We start from the raw sequence: 14,202 nt of genomic DNA on the forward strand, positions 1-14,202 counted from the left end.
ACACACACGCGTTCATAACAAAAAAAAACGCGCGCAACTGAACTGACCTGTATGAACGCTGGCATATAGACTCTGTGTGTGTGTGTGTGTGTGTGTGTCTTCGGGTTGCATGAACACCCTTTTAAATTAAGTGTTCTCCATTTTCAACGCGCCTCGTTCATAAAGCCACGCGGGAACGCATTGATTGGTTCCACTCACACTTCGCCACCAGATGCGAACAACTAGGATTCGCGCTGGCCGATTTTATCATTGCGTATTACAACGCAGTTATGGACATACACGCATCGAAAGATGTCGGTCTTCACTGTCGTGAACAAACTGAATAATTATAATCGGTGTAAAGTGATTCAGGAACTTCCCAGTAGGTAGGGTCAGGCCAATAATGTCCCAAACAACTCCCCTCTTCAGTTGCACCACAGTGTGTCCGTTCCACGTGGATAATTGTGTGTGCACGACTTCATGCATCAGTGCGTAGTCTATGCGTCTGCGCATGCGAGTGTGTGTGTGTGTGTGTGCAATGTTTAATGCGTGAGAATGTGTCGAGCATGTTTGTGCACTATTTTATGCTCCATAATTCGTGCGTGCCGGCTAATGTAGGTATTCATTTCTTGCACTGGTGCACGCGATTTATAGTGTGCCGGTGCACTCGTGCATGTGCCTGTGTGTCAGTGTTTGGTTGCATGTCAGTCAGTGCACATGTGTGTGATTAAACCGTATGTGGGAACCGCTTGCGTTTGTCTGTGTGTGTCCGGTTTTGCGCAGCGCCCGCGAAACTTGAGACAGGTGGTGGGCGCGTAGATGCGTGAACGGCTTCTTGAAGATGCGCGCGCCCGTGCATGTCACTGAGTGAGTGGGACTGAGACGCAACAGCAATTATATGATATGAGCCACTGAGGATGCTCCCCCGTGCCAGATATATACATGGATACTTCTTTCGAACGTCAGTTGCCTCAGGGCACAAGATATGACGGAAAGGGACAGAAGCCCAGATATATAAGCAATTGTTGCTTATTCAATTTACCATCATGAAATAAAATCTTGACCTGACGCCAGTGAGAGTCACTGCCGTGAATGACCAGGAACCATCACTCAGGACTGAACCACCTATACTATTGCAATAAATCATGCATTCGGTTGTTGAGTCACTCTAATGAAACAGTATCCTTCACAGTTTGTGAAATGTGAAGATGGGCTTACACAGGATTATCTGCCCGGGGTAAGCGTCCACTGACCTGCGTTCTCAGTTGTTTTTTAATGCTGGCCGGCCGCACTACGAAACAGAATGGACACGTGTGTCACAACATCAGTTAGCATCCCGCAATGACACTTGGTACAAAATTTCAAGCGTCAAATAGGATCACAGTGTATATAAAGAAGTGAAATGCACTCGTATCACCAGCATAACTTCTCGCCTTTTCTCGAGTTTAATACGCCCTCCTCAGTGCTGGCGTACACTGCATGAGGCATATGCATATTTGTTTTTCAGTGGTGCTACAGAGGCTTACGTCCGTAAAATTGGGTTAAATTACTTGATTTTCACCCTTGAGGTAACGTTTTTCGATGAAACATCCCATTGAAATTATGTCAGAGATGTGGAGAAACTGAAAGTAACTGGTCAATGGAGACATCTCATTTGCTGACGATGACTAGCCAGCCAAAGCCATCTTTAGGTGGAGACCTCTCGTTGGTTGACAGTGACGAGCCATTCGCTCTTTATGTACATTTGTCTGATTGGCTGACAGAAAAGCTACTTTATATATGACGACTGACAGTAGGATCAGAAATTAGGCCTTCACACTAGAATTTTTTTTTTTTTTTTTTTTTTTTTTTAAGAGCAAAACCTAATAGGTTATCATTCTCAATTTGCGTCATTTCTGCTGCTGTTTTTGAGTTGTTTCTACAGAAACAATAGAGAAATCATAGCGTTAAACTCATTTCTTTGACATAATTTATGACGTCGTTTTTATGTAGTTTATAATAAGCCTTTCCCCAGAAATAACAGTGTGATGTGTGTCAGTATGTACACTTTGTGGACTGAATCGGGTGGTTCAAGTTGCCGGCAGCTGAGCATTGAGTGTGCGTTCTATCACGTGTGTTCACCGTTGACCCACTTTATCGTCAGGCTGTAAAACTAAGCATGCACTTGCTTATATTTATTTAGCCTCGCTTATCTATTTGCTTTTAATATTGTAATAAAGATTTTGATACAGTCTTGAGCGTCGTCAAGTCTCTTCCCTTCTCACTTTCTTCGCTTTTCCTTTCCATTCATCTCGGTGTCTCAGTCTCAGCAGGTGACAGTTGCAGTCCGGGCAGTTTGACGTCGTCGGGTGTGCAGCCCCTTTTTTGTGCGGTCTCCTGTTCCTAGATTGTTATTATCTGTTCTTAACTTGGTGAAATGGGGGAAAGCAGATGACCCTGCGTGCCTACTCTGTCATGGCAAACAAACAGTGGAACATGTCCTCAGCTCATGCAAAGCGGCGTTGAGCCAAGGACGGTACACATGGAGGCACAACCAAGTGCTAAAAGAAATTGCACACGCGGTGAGCACTGTCCAAGGAGCACCAACCCCACCAGAAGTTCCAGTAGAATTCCGCTCGGCAGAAGGCAATAAAGTCTGGCCAGGAACAGCATCCAAAGTTTCCAAAGCATGGAAACGTGGGTTGCTTGATGGTGCCGAAGATTCGGAATGCACAGTTGACCTACCAGAGAGGAAGAAACACCCGGAAATCATCAGCAAGAGCGGCACGAGACCTGACATGGTACTCCACTCCAAAGCAACGAAACAAGCGATTCTGATTGAGCTCACTCTGCCATACGAAAGCAGAATGGAGGAAGCCCACATCTACAATACGAAGAAGTATGCTAGTCTAGCCAGCAGCTTGAGAGAATCTGGCTTCCAAGCCAAAGTCCTCGCCATAGAGATTGGTGCAAGAGGGTTTGTGGGTGCATCTGCCTACAGCCTCATGAAACAGCTGTCGATTTCTAGCAGAGAGAGGACATGGGTTCTCAAGCCAATAGCAGAAGCAGCAGAAAAGAGTTCCAGCTGGATAAATGTCCCTACTCAAACTAGGCTTACGATGGCTCAGTGGTTAAAACGTCTGCCAGAAAAGGTGACTCAGTTCTGAAGTGGTGACAACCCTGGAGGCGCGGGTTCGAACCTGCTGAGGACCAGGTGAACAAAATAAAGAAGAAGAAAAGGCGGCAATACAAGGGCATCCAGGAGTCATGACCTGGGTGCGACCCGGCCCCCTTAGAGTGTAAGGAGTTAAGGGCCGAAACACTTGACTGAGGTGGGCTTCTTCTCTGAAGACCTTGTACTGTCCAGCTCTCCCTAGAGTTTCTTATCACTGATACTGATATTTTTGACTAAAGTGCTTGCTGGTACATAACTATTGATGTACTCGGGTCTTTGAGGTTTACTGGTTCTGTTTTCTTCGGCAACAGTTAGTTAAAGGGACTGATAAAATTACTGAGCAAAACAGTCCCTCTTGATGCTGCAGAGGTGTCTCAATACTTGACCGCTTAATTATGCTGTTTGAAAAATATATTTTGAATCTCTCTCTCTCTCTCTCTCTCTCTCTCTCTCTCTCTCTCTCTCTCTCTCTCTCTAGTAGTAGGATATAATCTGGTATGGCCCGCCGGCCGGGCGTGACTGCACGTGTGTGTGGGTCCGGTGTGTGTGTGGGTGTGTGTGTGGGTACCGTGTGGGTAGGTGTCATTCGTGTGTGTGTGTGTGTGTGTGTGTGTGTGTGTGTGCCAGTGTGTGTTTATCAGTCTGTATGTGTGGGTGTGGGTGTCAGTCTGTGTGTGTGTGTGTCAGTGTGTGTGCGCGCAGTGTGTGTGTGTGTGTGTGTGTGTGTGTGTGTGTGCCAGTGAATGTTTATCAGTGTGGGTGTGGGTGTCAGTCTGTGTGTGTGTGTCAGTGTGTGTGCGCGCAGTGTGTGTGTGTGCGGTGCGGCAGCGCTGACATGTTTGTCAGTTTGAGTCCTCAAATTGGTTCAGTGTGGTGCCACGTCAGCGTACAAGTGTTACCGGCGTGACAGCCGTCCAGCTGTGTTGGATTCTGACCATTTGATTCGCCTATGAACTGGCGCAACCAGTCACAGTTGTGCAAGAAAGCCCTGACTTTGACCTCGTGATCTTGAACCAGACAAACGGGTAAAGTCCAAATGACAGGTCACATTTGTTGTATGATTACTCAAATTATGTATTCATTGGTCCACAGCGGCCACTAACATTTTTTAGTTTTCAATTTCATGTGTACACACTGTGACACACACACACACACACACACACACACACACACACACACACACACACACACACACTGCACTAACACACACACACACACACACACACACACACACACACACACACACACACGACATACCGGGCCGCATACATACATACATACATAACAAACGATTCACCTCAGTCTCAAGAAAGTAGTCAAGTGGGCAGAGATGGGACAAACTAAGTTTAATAATGATAAATCACTACCGTGTATAGAATCATAGCGGACTACACCAGTGTTTGTAAAATAACCCAAACTACACTTACCAAGTTAACTCTGATGACCGGCGGATCTTGAACTGAGAAACTGGGTTTGACTGAAAAAGATTTGAGTGTTTTGGTGGATAATAATCTAACTTTTAAACAGCGCATTAAAGCTGAAGCTTAACTTGAAACCTGCTGATAGAATAGCAGGCGTGATCACATTTTTATCCAGTCTAAAAATAAACTGAATATGTAAGTGGTGCCATTACTGAAATTTAAATCAGTAGTTGGACCAAGTAGTTTCAACTTCCAAGCATCGCATGAATATCACAGGTAAAGGGGCGATATGTCGAGACATATAAACCTGAAATTTTACATGGACATTATAAGAGCCTCACCACACAGAATATATTTACTCGGCTTCATGACGATGCTCATACAAAGGGACACCCCCTAAAACATTCACCAAATTTTTTATTTTTTTTAACTGACAGGGATATTACTGAACTTAAAAGTTGGTGGACAATCTGCCCAGTCACACTGACACTGCGGGAATACTGAACAATTAAAAAATATATATATTCAGTTGATCAACACTAGCAGGATTAACTTGACATGGCTTCCAAATAAATTTCTCCGTTCGGTGGAAGCTAGGCTAACCCTCATGACACTGATAAGTAACTGCACACTCAACTTGAAAGAGGACTCGAACAAATCCAAATTTATTTTCAGTTATGATCAGGCCGGGAAAAGGCTGATAAAACCTAAAAGCCGTCACACTGATATGATGTGTGTGTGTGTGTGTGTGTGTGTGTGTGTGTGTGTGTGTGTGTGTGTGTGTGTGTGTGTGTGTGTGTGTGTAAGTTGCCGGCAGTGTATATGTGTTTCAGCGTGTCTAAGCCACGGTGTGTGTGGGGCGGAGGGGGTGGAGAGTGGTGTGTGTGTGTCAGTCTGTCTGCCTGTGCCTGTCTGTGTGTTTTGTTTGTTTTATTTGCTTCAAACGTGAACAGACCCCATCTGATAACATCAATCATGGTTAAATGCCGATAGATAAAACTAAATTAGGCTAAATACGCGAACTGTGGGGGTGGCCGCTGGAAGTATGAAGACTGTTTGACGTGCTGCGTTATCGATGGATGATTTTAATTACCCCTTTGCCAGATGGGATGGAAAGTGGTCAGGAGAGAAAGATGAGCAAATTGTGGAAAAATCAATGATGCATACTTAATACAGAAAGTGAGCAAACCAACAAGGAGGAGACCAGAACAGAACCCAACTTTAGATGACTGGGTATTAGTGAATGAGGATAAACTTATTTCAGACATTATACACCAGGACCCAGCTGGAAAAAGTGACCATGATGTATTGTCATTTGAACTATATGTATAAACAAGCCACAACATAAAACCAAAGGCAAGATATACTTTCAATCTAAACAAAGGAAATTATAACCAACTGAAAAGTATTATAAGTAACCATGATTGGACAACTATGGACCAAATGAATGTAGAAGAAAGCTGGAACCACCTCAAAGAAGTACTAACAACAGGTACGGAAGAGTGTATTCCAAAAGTAAAAACAGGTTCAGTTAAAAATATAAAGCCAATATGGATGGATGGAAAAGTATTTAAAACAATAAAAAAGAAACATAAGATGTTCGAAAGACACTTGTGCACCAAAACAGGACGGGATTACCTAAGATGTATTGAAATAAGGAATTTCAGTTTCAGTTTCAGTTTCAGTAGCTCAAGGAGGCGTCACTGCGTTCGGACAAATCTATATACGCTACACATCTGCCAAGCAGATGCCTGACCAGCAGCGTAACCCAACGCGCTTAGTCAGGCCTTGAGGGAAAAAAGGGGAATTTCAGCAACAGACTAATTAAGAGAAGCAATAACAATTATGAAAGAGAAATAGGAAAAGAAACTGAGTAAGAATAACCCCCAAAAGTTCTGGAAATATGTTAAAGAAAATATGAAAATAAACACTGGAATAGGCAATTAAAAAGGAAAGATGGAAGTTTGGTAGATAATGATAAAGAAAAGGCAGAAACGTTAAATGAATTTTTCTCTAGTGTTTTTACACGTGAGGACCCAACTAGTGTCACGGTCTTACCAGAGTGTTCCAGGTGTGATGGTGTATCTATATGTGATGTACGGGTAACCACGCATGCAGTCAAAAACAAATTGAAAGAGTTAAACCATAACAAGTCTCAAGGTCCGATCTCATTCCACCACGAGTGTTGAAAGAAGTAAGTGAAGAGATAGCAAGTCCACTATGTAATGTATTTAACAAATCCTTAGAAACAGGCACCTTGCCTGGAGACTGGAAGACTGCAGAGGTCACAGGTATCATTGGAAAAAGGTTCCAAAACAGATCCAGGTAATTACAGGCCAGTGAGCTTGACTTGCATTGCATGTAAGATTTTGGAGAGCTATATAAGAGATGTGTAGTTCATTTTACTGAAAATGACTTATATGCTAAATGCCAACATGGGTTCAGGAAAAAGAGATCATGTGTCACACAATTACTAGAAGTAATCGACAACCTAACACTGAGAACTGATAGATAATGGGGAGTCAGTTGATATAGTGTACTTCTGGACTTTAGAAAGGCATTTGATTCTGTCCCTCATGAGTGAAAGGCTGCTAACTAAACTGCAAAAAGCATATGGGGTGACTGGTAATATTCTAAACTGGATTAGAAGTTTTCTGAAAGGAATGTCACAATTAGTGAGAGTGGGAGAAGAGAGATCCACGAAATCTGGGATTTTAAGTGGAATTCCACAGGGCAGTATTCTAGGGCCCATATTATTCACTGTGTTCATTAATGATTTACCGGACACGACTCAAACCACATACAAAATATTTGCAGACGACACAAAAATATACACAAATATATGCAAAAATATACTGATGCCAAGGCGACAAACCGAACACAACTGGAGATCCAACAGGACATAAACAAGCTACAAGAATGGTCAGATAAATTGAACCTTTACTTTAATATAGCGAAATGTAAGGTGGTGCACACTGGCAAAAAGAATGAAAAGTTTGAATATACTATGATTGTGAATGATGAAATGAAGAAAATAAATACATGTGATGAAGAAAAAGATCTGGGAGTTACCTTTGATAAAGATCAGTTTATCCCGATCCTCCGGCACATCCAGAGAGTTGTGAACAACGCAAATCAGATGATGGGACTCATCAGGAGAACTTTTACCTTTCTAGAAAAGGAGACATTTATGACTAGTTATATAAAGCATTTGTTAGGCCCCATCTTGAATACGCTAATGTGATTTGGAGTCCTCATCTCAAGAGACAGTCAAAAATGATAGAAAATATACAAAGACGAGCTACTAAAATCCTGAGAGAGTGCAAAAACTTAAACTATTCAGAAAGATTACATAATCTCCAATTACACTCACTCAAAGGAAGGAGGATCAGACTGGACTGAGGAGACCTAATTCAATTTTTTCAAATATTCCATAATTATGAACGATATTGATGTGCATGCTCTTTTCAAATTCTCAGAAGTTGATTACACTAGAAATAATGAAGGCAATATTTTTATCAGGCATTGCGGTTTTGTTTTGCTTTCAGAATTGCTCATTTTTGGAATGCGCTACCCACTAATCAGTACAAAATATGCACCAGATATCAACAGCTTTTTATTAAAAAAATGTTAAAAAAACCAAAAAAACCTAGATTAACCCTAAATTGAAAGGCCTTTTCTTTAGTGTAGATTGAATATAATGTTATTTTATAAGATATGCATGCAATCAGACCTAAACAAAGTTGAGAAATAATGAGGGGACACAAACAGGCCGCGAGGCTGAAGGCTAAAAGCCAACCCCTACTACTACTACTACTACTAGATAAATGGGAGAGAACTATCAGTCTGTCGTTCTTCAAATACAGTTTCTTCCCTTCCATGAGTATATTTCTCATTCAAACAACGGAAGTCACTTCTCAGCAACTCCCATGCTTTTGACATGGTGAGGGGTTGGAAGCAGGTTGAAGCAATTTGTGCTACTTCTCGAGCAGCGAGTGAATGTATCTAGCATTATGCTCAGTGAACACAAAGCTCAGCGAGCACAGAGCATAACATTCCGACAGAGGGCGTTAAAGGCGGGAAAAGATTTGATTGGTTGAACTGCACAGTTCACTTGCAAAGTGACGCTTCGTATGTGTGTTGCAGGTTCAGTTCGACGGAACGGAAAGGACAAGCACAGTAAAACAAAATGGTAAGAATGTATTCGGATTGATGTGTGATGTGAATACAATATGAAATTGACATGTGAATACAAAATGATAATACCGTCCTTCGTTATTCCATTTATTTCTGTGTTGTTGACATTCTATTTTCGTCGCACAGGCCGGAGGAAAAGCTGGTAAAGATTCCGGAAAGGCGAAGGCAAAGGCAGTTTCGCGCTCTGCAAGAGCAGGATTGCAGGTGAGTCAAATTTTAAACCATCTCAGTGAATGGGTATATGAAGTAGTTATCCAGAGAAAGGTGTACAAACAAATGTTGTTAAACTTTTTTACACGCACAAAAAAATATTTTTGATGAATCTGGGAAAGATTTTTTAAACGGACCTTACGTTGTTTTTGTTTTTTTAAATCTGTGTTTATCTATCACTACACTGTTCATGGATATTTTTTTTAATGTCATCCACAGTTGCAGATTATTTGTTCCCCCACCCCTTTCATGCTAAGCCTGGCATTTCCCTGTTTTCCAGTGCGTATTCCCCATATACGAAATCCAGATATTCGAATTTTGGGAAATTCAAAATGATCTACCATTGTATGCTGACAGTTCAGAAGTAAACAACCACTGAGAAGATTCAGGCAATGTGCTGTGTATTACTTAGAATTTGCAGCATAAAGAAAAACCTGCCTATTTCAGTACAGAAAAAGACTTTTTGATAAGATTATTTCAGGTACTCAAATTTCAACAGAAGTAACTTTCAGAATTATGGTAGTGTAACAATGTAAAGGAGTAAATCTGAAGGGGCATAAAAAGCCAAAAATGGCTAAGTTGTATAAAACAACACCCCAAATTCTGATCCTGATCCTGAAGCTTGGACTACCCATATTTCTTCCCTTCCACTCAGTGTGAACGGCAGAGTGAACATCCACGCCTTGTAAACACCACTCATTGCATCTTGAGGGGGAAAATTTAGTATTTTGCCCTAACTTGTGTAAGAATTGAACACAACTTTTCCAGTGCATTTGATGTTTATCCAGGAAAATTGTCACATCTGTATATTGATCTAGTTTGTCTTTAACACTTGGTGGTAGTTTGTCAGTTATTTGTTTACTCGGTGAAATTCTGAATTGACAATGTGGTTGTTGGTTTTTGTTTTGTTTTTTTGTTGCTGTGTTGGGGTTTTTTGGTGTTTTTTGTTTTGTTGTTGTTGTTTTTTTAGTTTCAGAAATCTTCCTGTATAAAATTTTATAGCACCAGTCAGCATTTTGCTATAACTGCTTATACACAGATCAGCTACACATGCAAGGCCCAGACATAATATACTGGCAGATGAATCTGCACAATGAGATCCTACAAAGTTAAAGTTGAAGGGAAAGCGTTAGTTTTATATGGCTCTAATCTTAAAATCGGGCTTTTCATTTTTGGTCTACCAGCTGGAAGTGATTTCAACCCCTCCCCAGAAATGAGTACATATATTTCATTGATTTTTCTTTATTTTACCCATTTCCTGTTTAATTTTCTGTATCAGAAGGTAGCAGGAAATCATGGTATCTGAACGAAGTAGATGAAACTTGTCACTAACTAGTGTTCAAGTACTGAAAAACTTGTGTATATTCTAACACAACAAAAAGTTGATAAAACTTGGCTAACACAGCACTGCACTCAGATCTTTGGACTTTGTGCAAAAAATAGAAAACTTTTCATCACACTACCTTTGTCTGGAATACTGTCCTGAGGTTTACTGTAACCAGTGTAAGCACTTGGCCTATACATATTTGTTGGTCCTGCATGTAAATTATAATGCATGTAGTGACCCTTAAAGTAGATATTTAGGCACCATCAGTGTATTGTTGTATGCTTATGTTTCTCCCCCCCATTTGCAGTTCCCTGTGGGACGTATACATCGTCACTTGAAAACTCGAACAACAAGCCATGGACGTGTTGGTGCTACAGCAGCAGTTTACAGTGCTGCAATCCTGGAGTACTTGACAGCTGAGGTTAGTGGGAATTGTTTTGTCTGTGGTTCAAGATTAATTTTAAGACCATCTTCCTTTCAGTTGCAATTCTAATTACAATTAAAAGACCTAATTTTCTTGTCAGATGAAATTGATCTTAATTTCAGATTGAATAAATATGCAGATCGTTCAAAAATAGCTAGAGGAACACGTATTCAAAATGTAATTAGATTTCCACTCTGTTTTATGCATTTTGATGGGAGCTCGGGGGGATCGTTGGGTAAAAGGGTGTTTGTTGAACACCATGAATATTTTATGTACAAATTTGATGTTACCATCTCTTGTCCCCATAAATCTCTTGGAGGCTAAATACAACTTTTGAGGTTAAGCATTTTATAACTTTGGTCTGGTAATTTGCATCAGCAATTGTCATTTGCATTATGTACAGGTTTTGGAGTTGGCAGGCAATGCCAGTAAAGATCTGAAGGTGAAGCGTATCACACCTCGCCACTTGCAACTGGCTATTCGTGGTGACGAGGAGTTGGATTCCCTCATCAAAGCCACAATTGCTGGTGGTGGTAAGTGCATTAAAATTCATACCATAAACTGTAAGCAAGGAGAGTGGATAGCTGTCACTGTCAATGCTGATTAAGTATGGGTTTTGTCATCTTTCACAGAAAGGTCGTGTAGTCTTGGATAATTTCTATATGAGGAATGACAGGCATAGAAGGCAGTAGAGCTGTTATCCTGACAAGGCTTTATCAAGTCATCTTCTGCATCGTATATATTTCATGCACGTTTTTCATACTATAGTATGAAATGATGTATATATTTTTTATTATCAACTATTCACATTAAAACAGAAAATTACATGTTTCAATATGCTTCTGCACTTCCTATTTGGGATGCCAAATCACAGAAAATAAAATGGTGCAGTAGCACTTTTCTTGTTCTTCATTCCAATCTTGGATATGTTGCTGATTGGCTAAAGTATTGCAAAAGATTGCAAACACTTCATTATTGAAAACTTAGATACCACAGCCATATGCTACTCATGACCGTATTTTGGTACTACGCATGACTAACAAAATACTCTTAGTTTTCGGGGTTATGAAATACAGTTAATCTTCTTTCTTTTTTTCTTTTTTCTTTTTTTAATGTTCGATCCTGCGTGATGGTACAGTTTTATGTGCAATATGCATCAAATCTTCTGAATTGCAGTTTTATAGCCCAAGATGGTATGGATTCCATGGTCACTAGTTACCAGTGTCGTTACAGTCAGAAAAACAAAAACATGATTCAGTCTTACCTGTTATTCTATAGTGTGGGAAAAACGGAAAAAGAAAAGCTTGATTCACAATCTTACCTATTCTGTGTAGCATGCTTTGGAGAAAGGACAAATACACATGTGCAGAGCACTCAACCATATGGGTCATAGCTTTAAGAATTTAATCTTTTTTTTTTTCTTTTTTTTAAATGAAAATGGGGTGAAGGCCATGAAAGTGAGGAGACTGACTCCCTATAGTACAATATCTCAAGAATAGTAGCAAAGATATAGCTGCATTTCTTGTAATGGAATGGAAGAATACAACTATTTTCAGGACTGTTGAGTACTGTGCATGGACTGTGTAAACTGCATATTTTGTGACCCAGTGTTGACCAACTTTCTTAGATTGGGCTGGCAGTTGTGTCAGTCTTTCTTTGGTTGAAAACGTATTGACATGTTTTTTGTTGGGGTTTGAAAAATGCCTGACATATCACAGAATTTCTTTTGTTTTTTAATCAAATGTATAAATGCAACAGATTTGACTTGTGTGTTAGACTTGTGAAATAGGGAAATGGGTCCTCTTTCTCACCAGACAAATCACGTCTTGCACAAATGAATTGCGAACATTTGGAAGAAGTGTTCAGTTTTTTGATTCACACTTTTACATAATGACATGATCGTAAAATGTGCAAAAGTGACCTCTGCCAAATGTGAATATTATTGGATATATGGGAATCTAATCACTGTTGGTTGCTTATGATTTATTGTCAATGGTAGGTTGAGCTGTGAAGATTGAATATTTATCAGCAGTTCTACATAAATGTATAGTTCAGTTACATATTGTTCAGTAAAAAGCAATTGTACAGTGCAGACAATTCTACGTTTCCCATGAACTGTAGAGTAAGGTGTAAGGAATTTAATTTCTTGCGCCAAGGCACGAGTTACAAAGTTTTGAAAGCAAAATTGAGAGCCGATATTGTGGGGAATTACTCAGAGAATGGGGATTCACTGTCACCTGTGTTGTGTGCAGGTGTGATCCCTCACATCCACAAGTCCCTGATTGGCAAGAAGGGATCCCAGAAGGCAGCATAACCACCCTTGTGTTCACCTCATCCAACATCACCACCCTCATGATCACACCAAGCCTGTCTTGTGTGTCAGCCTGCAACACACCTTCCAAGGGCTTCTTTTTTCTAAATTAATGTTTTTACCTTACGTAATATTAATAAATGACATTTTAATCTCAGGCAGATTCGGTGTGAATGTCTTTAGCTTCATTTTTCATATCTTTGTGAGTGTCAGATCTTTGTCAGACTGTTAAAAAAAAAAAAAAAAAAATTAAAGGGGGGGGGGGGGTATTAATCTTAATGTACGGTGTGAAGTCGTTGTGTGGATCTGTGTTTAGGATATCTTTGTAAAGTTTGTTTGTTTTATTTTAAGCATGGTTCCAAGTTCTCAGTTGGTCTGTGGTATGTCAAATTCTCCATTTAAGCAAATAGAGATGCCATCAACATTGTTCAAACATTTCTGCTCATACAGATATATGCTTGAGCAAGATATTTTACTGTAGAAATAAAAGTATGACTTTAAAAAAAAAAATGGTTTTAAGGTTTCATTCACTGAGTTGTTGCATACAACATTGTGCCAATCATTTCTGCTTGGCAGTAAAACAAATATGTATTACGATAAGTAAATTTGGTATTTTATGCCCCATCTTCGAAACCATTTTAGTGGAGCTTACTAATGTCACTCAGTCTGGGACAGACATTTCATTACCTGCAGGATTCTGTTCTGTGAACTCCTGGGTACAAGTGTCCAATTATTCCAGATAATCGGGCTTCAAAAGTCTGCCACATTGTTGCTGGTTCAGAAATTAAGTGCTAAAGTGTATCTTCACTTGCAACATCGGGTGGGGGGAGGGGGTTAATAAATTTTAAGTTGGCATGGTAAAAGTTCTGTGCACAATGAAAATGATTGAAAGACAAATATAATTGCAGTTAATTTGGTCACTGATGTGAACATTAAAACAGGGTTTCAAATCACTCCATCTTGAGTGAAAAACCGGTTTTATTTGCTGCTATGCCTCCCTGTTCCTAAGACAAGTGGTCGGCAGCCTCCATGTTTCTAAGACGAATGTTCAAGTGTTTGTCACGAAATACCCAATCCAGAAAGTCATTACACAGGGCTTGAAAAGGTTGAAAATAACTGAACACATGGAAAATCATTTTTGGTCATTTGTACCCTCGGAACTCCATAACCTTTACAGCT

At 40.2% G+C, this 14,202-nt stretch overlaps 1 protein-coding gene across 2 annotated transcripts in view; it reads left to right on the forward strand.

The window, feature by feature from the left end:
* Positions 1-13,184, forward strand: part of LOC143292471 (histone H2A.V) — a 33,459-nt gene extending 20,275 nt beyond the window's left edge. Inside the window, exons 2-6 of one of the 2 annotated variants that reach the window (XM_076602784.1) lie at positions 8,701-8,746; positions 8,878-8,955; positions 10,596-10,709; positions 11,116-11,245; positions 12,965-13,184. In XM_076602784.1, coding sequence (XP_076458899.1) covers positions 8,744-8,746; positions 8,878-8,955; positions 10,596-10,709; positions 11,116-11,245; positions 12,965-13,026 — 387 coding nt within the window. In that variant the 5' untranslated portion in view covers positions 8,701-8,743 and the 3' untranslated portion in view covers positions 13,027-13,184. Of the gene's footprint in view, positions 1-8,591; positions 8,747-8,877; positions 8,956-10,595; positions 10,710-11,115; positions 11,246-12,964 lie in introns of those variants that run through there. The other variant, XM_076602783.1, reaches the window with a different exon arrangement.
* The last annotated feature ends 1,018 nt before the right edge of the window (positions 13,185-14,202 follow it).

This window comes from Babylonia areolata, chromosome 18 (assembly GCF_041734735.1).
Source record: "Babylonia areolata isolate BAREFJ2019XMU chromosome 18, ASM4173473v1, whole genome shotgun sequence".
In the NCBI taxonomy this organism is placed as follows: Eukaryota; Metazoa; Mollusca; class Gastropoda; order Neogastropoda; family Buccinidae; genus Babylonia; species Babylonia areolata.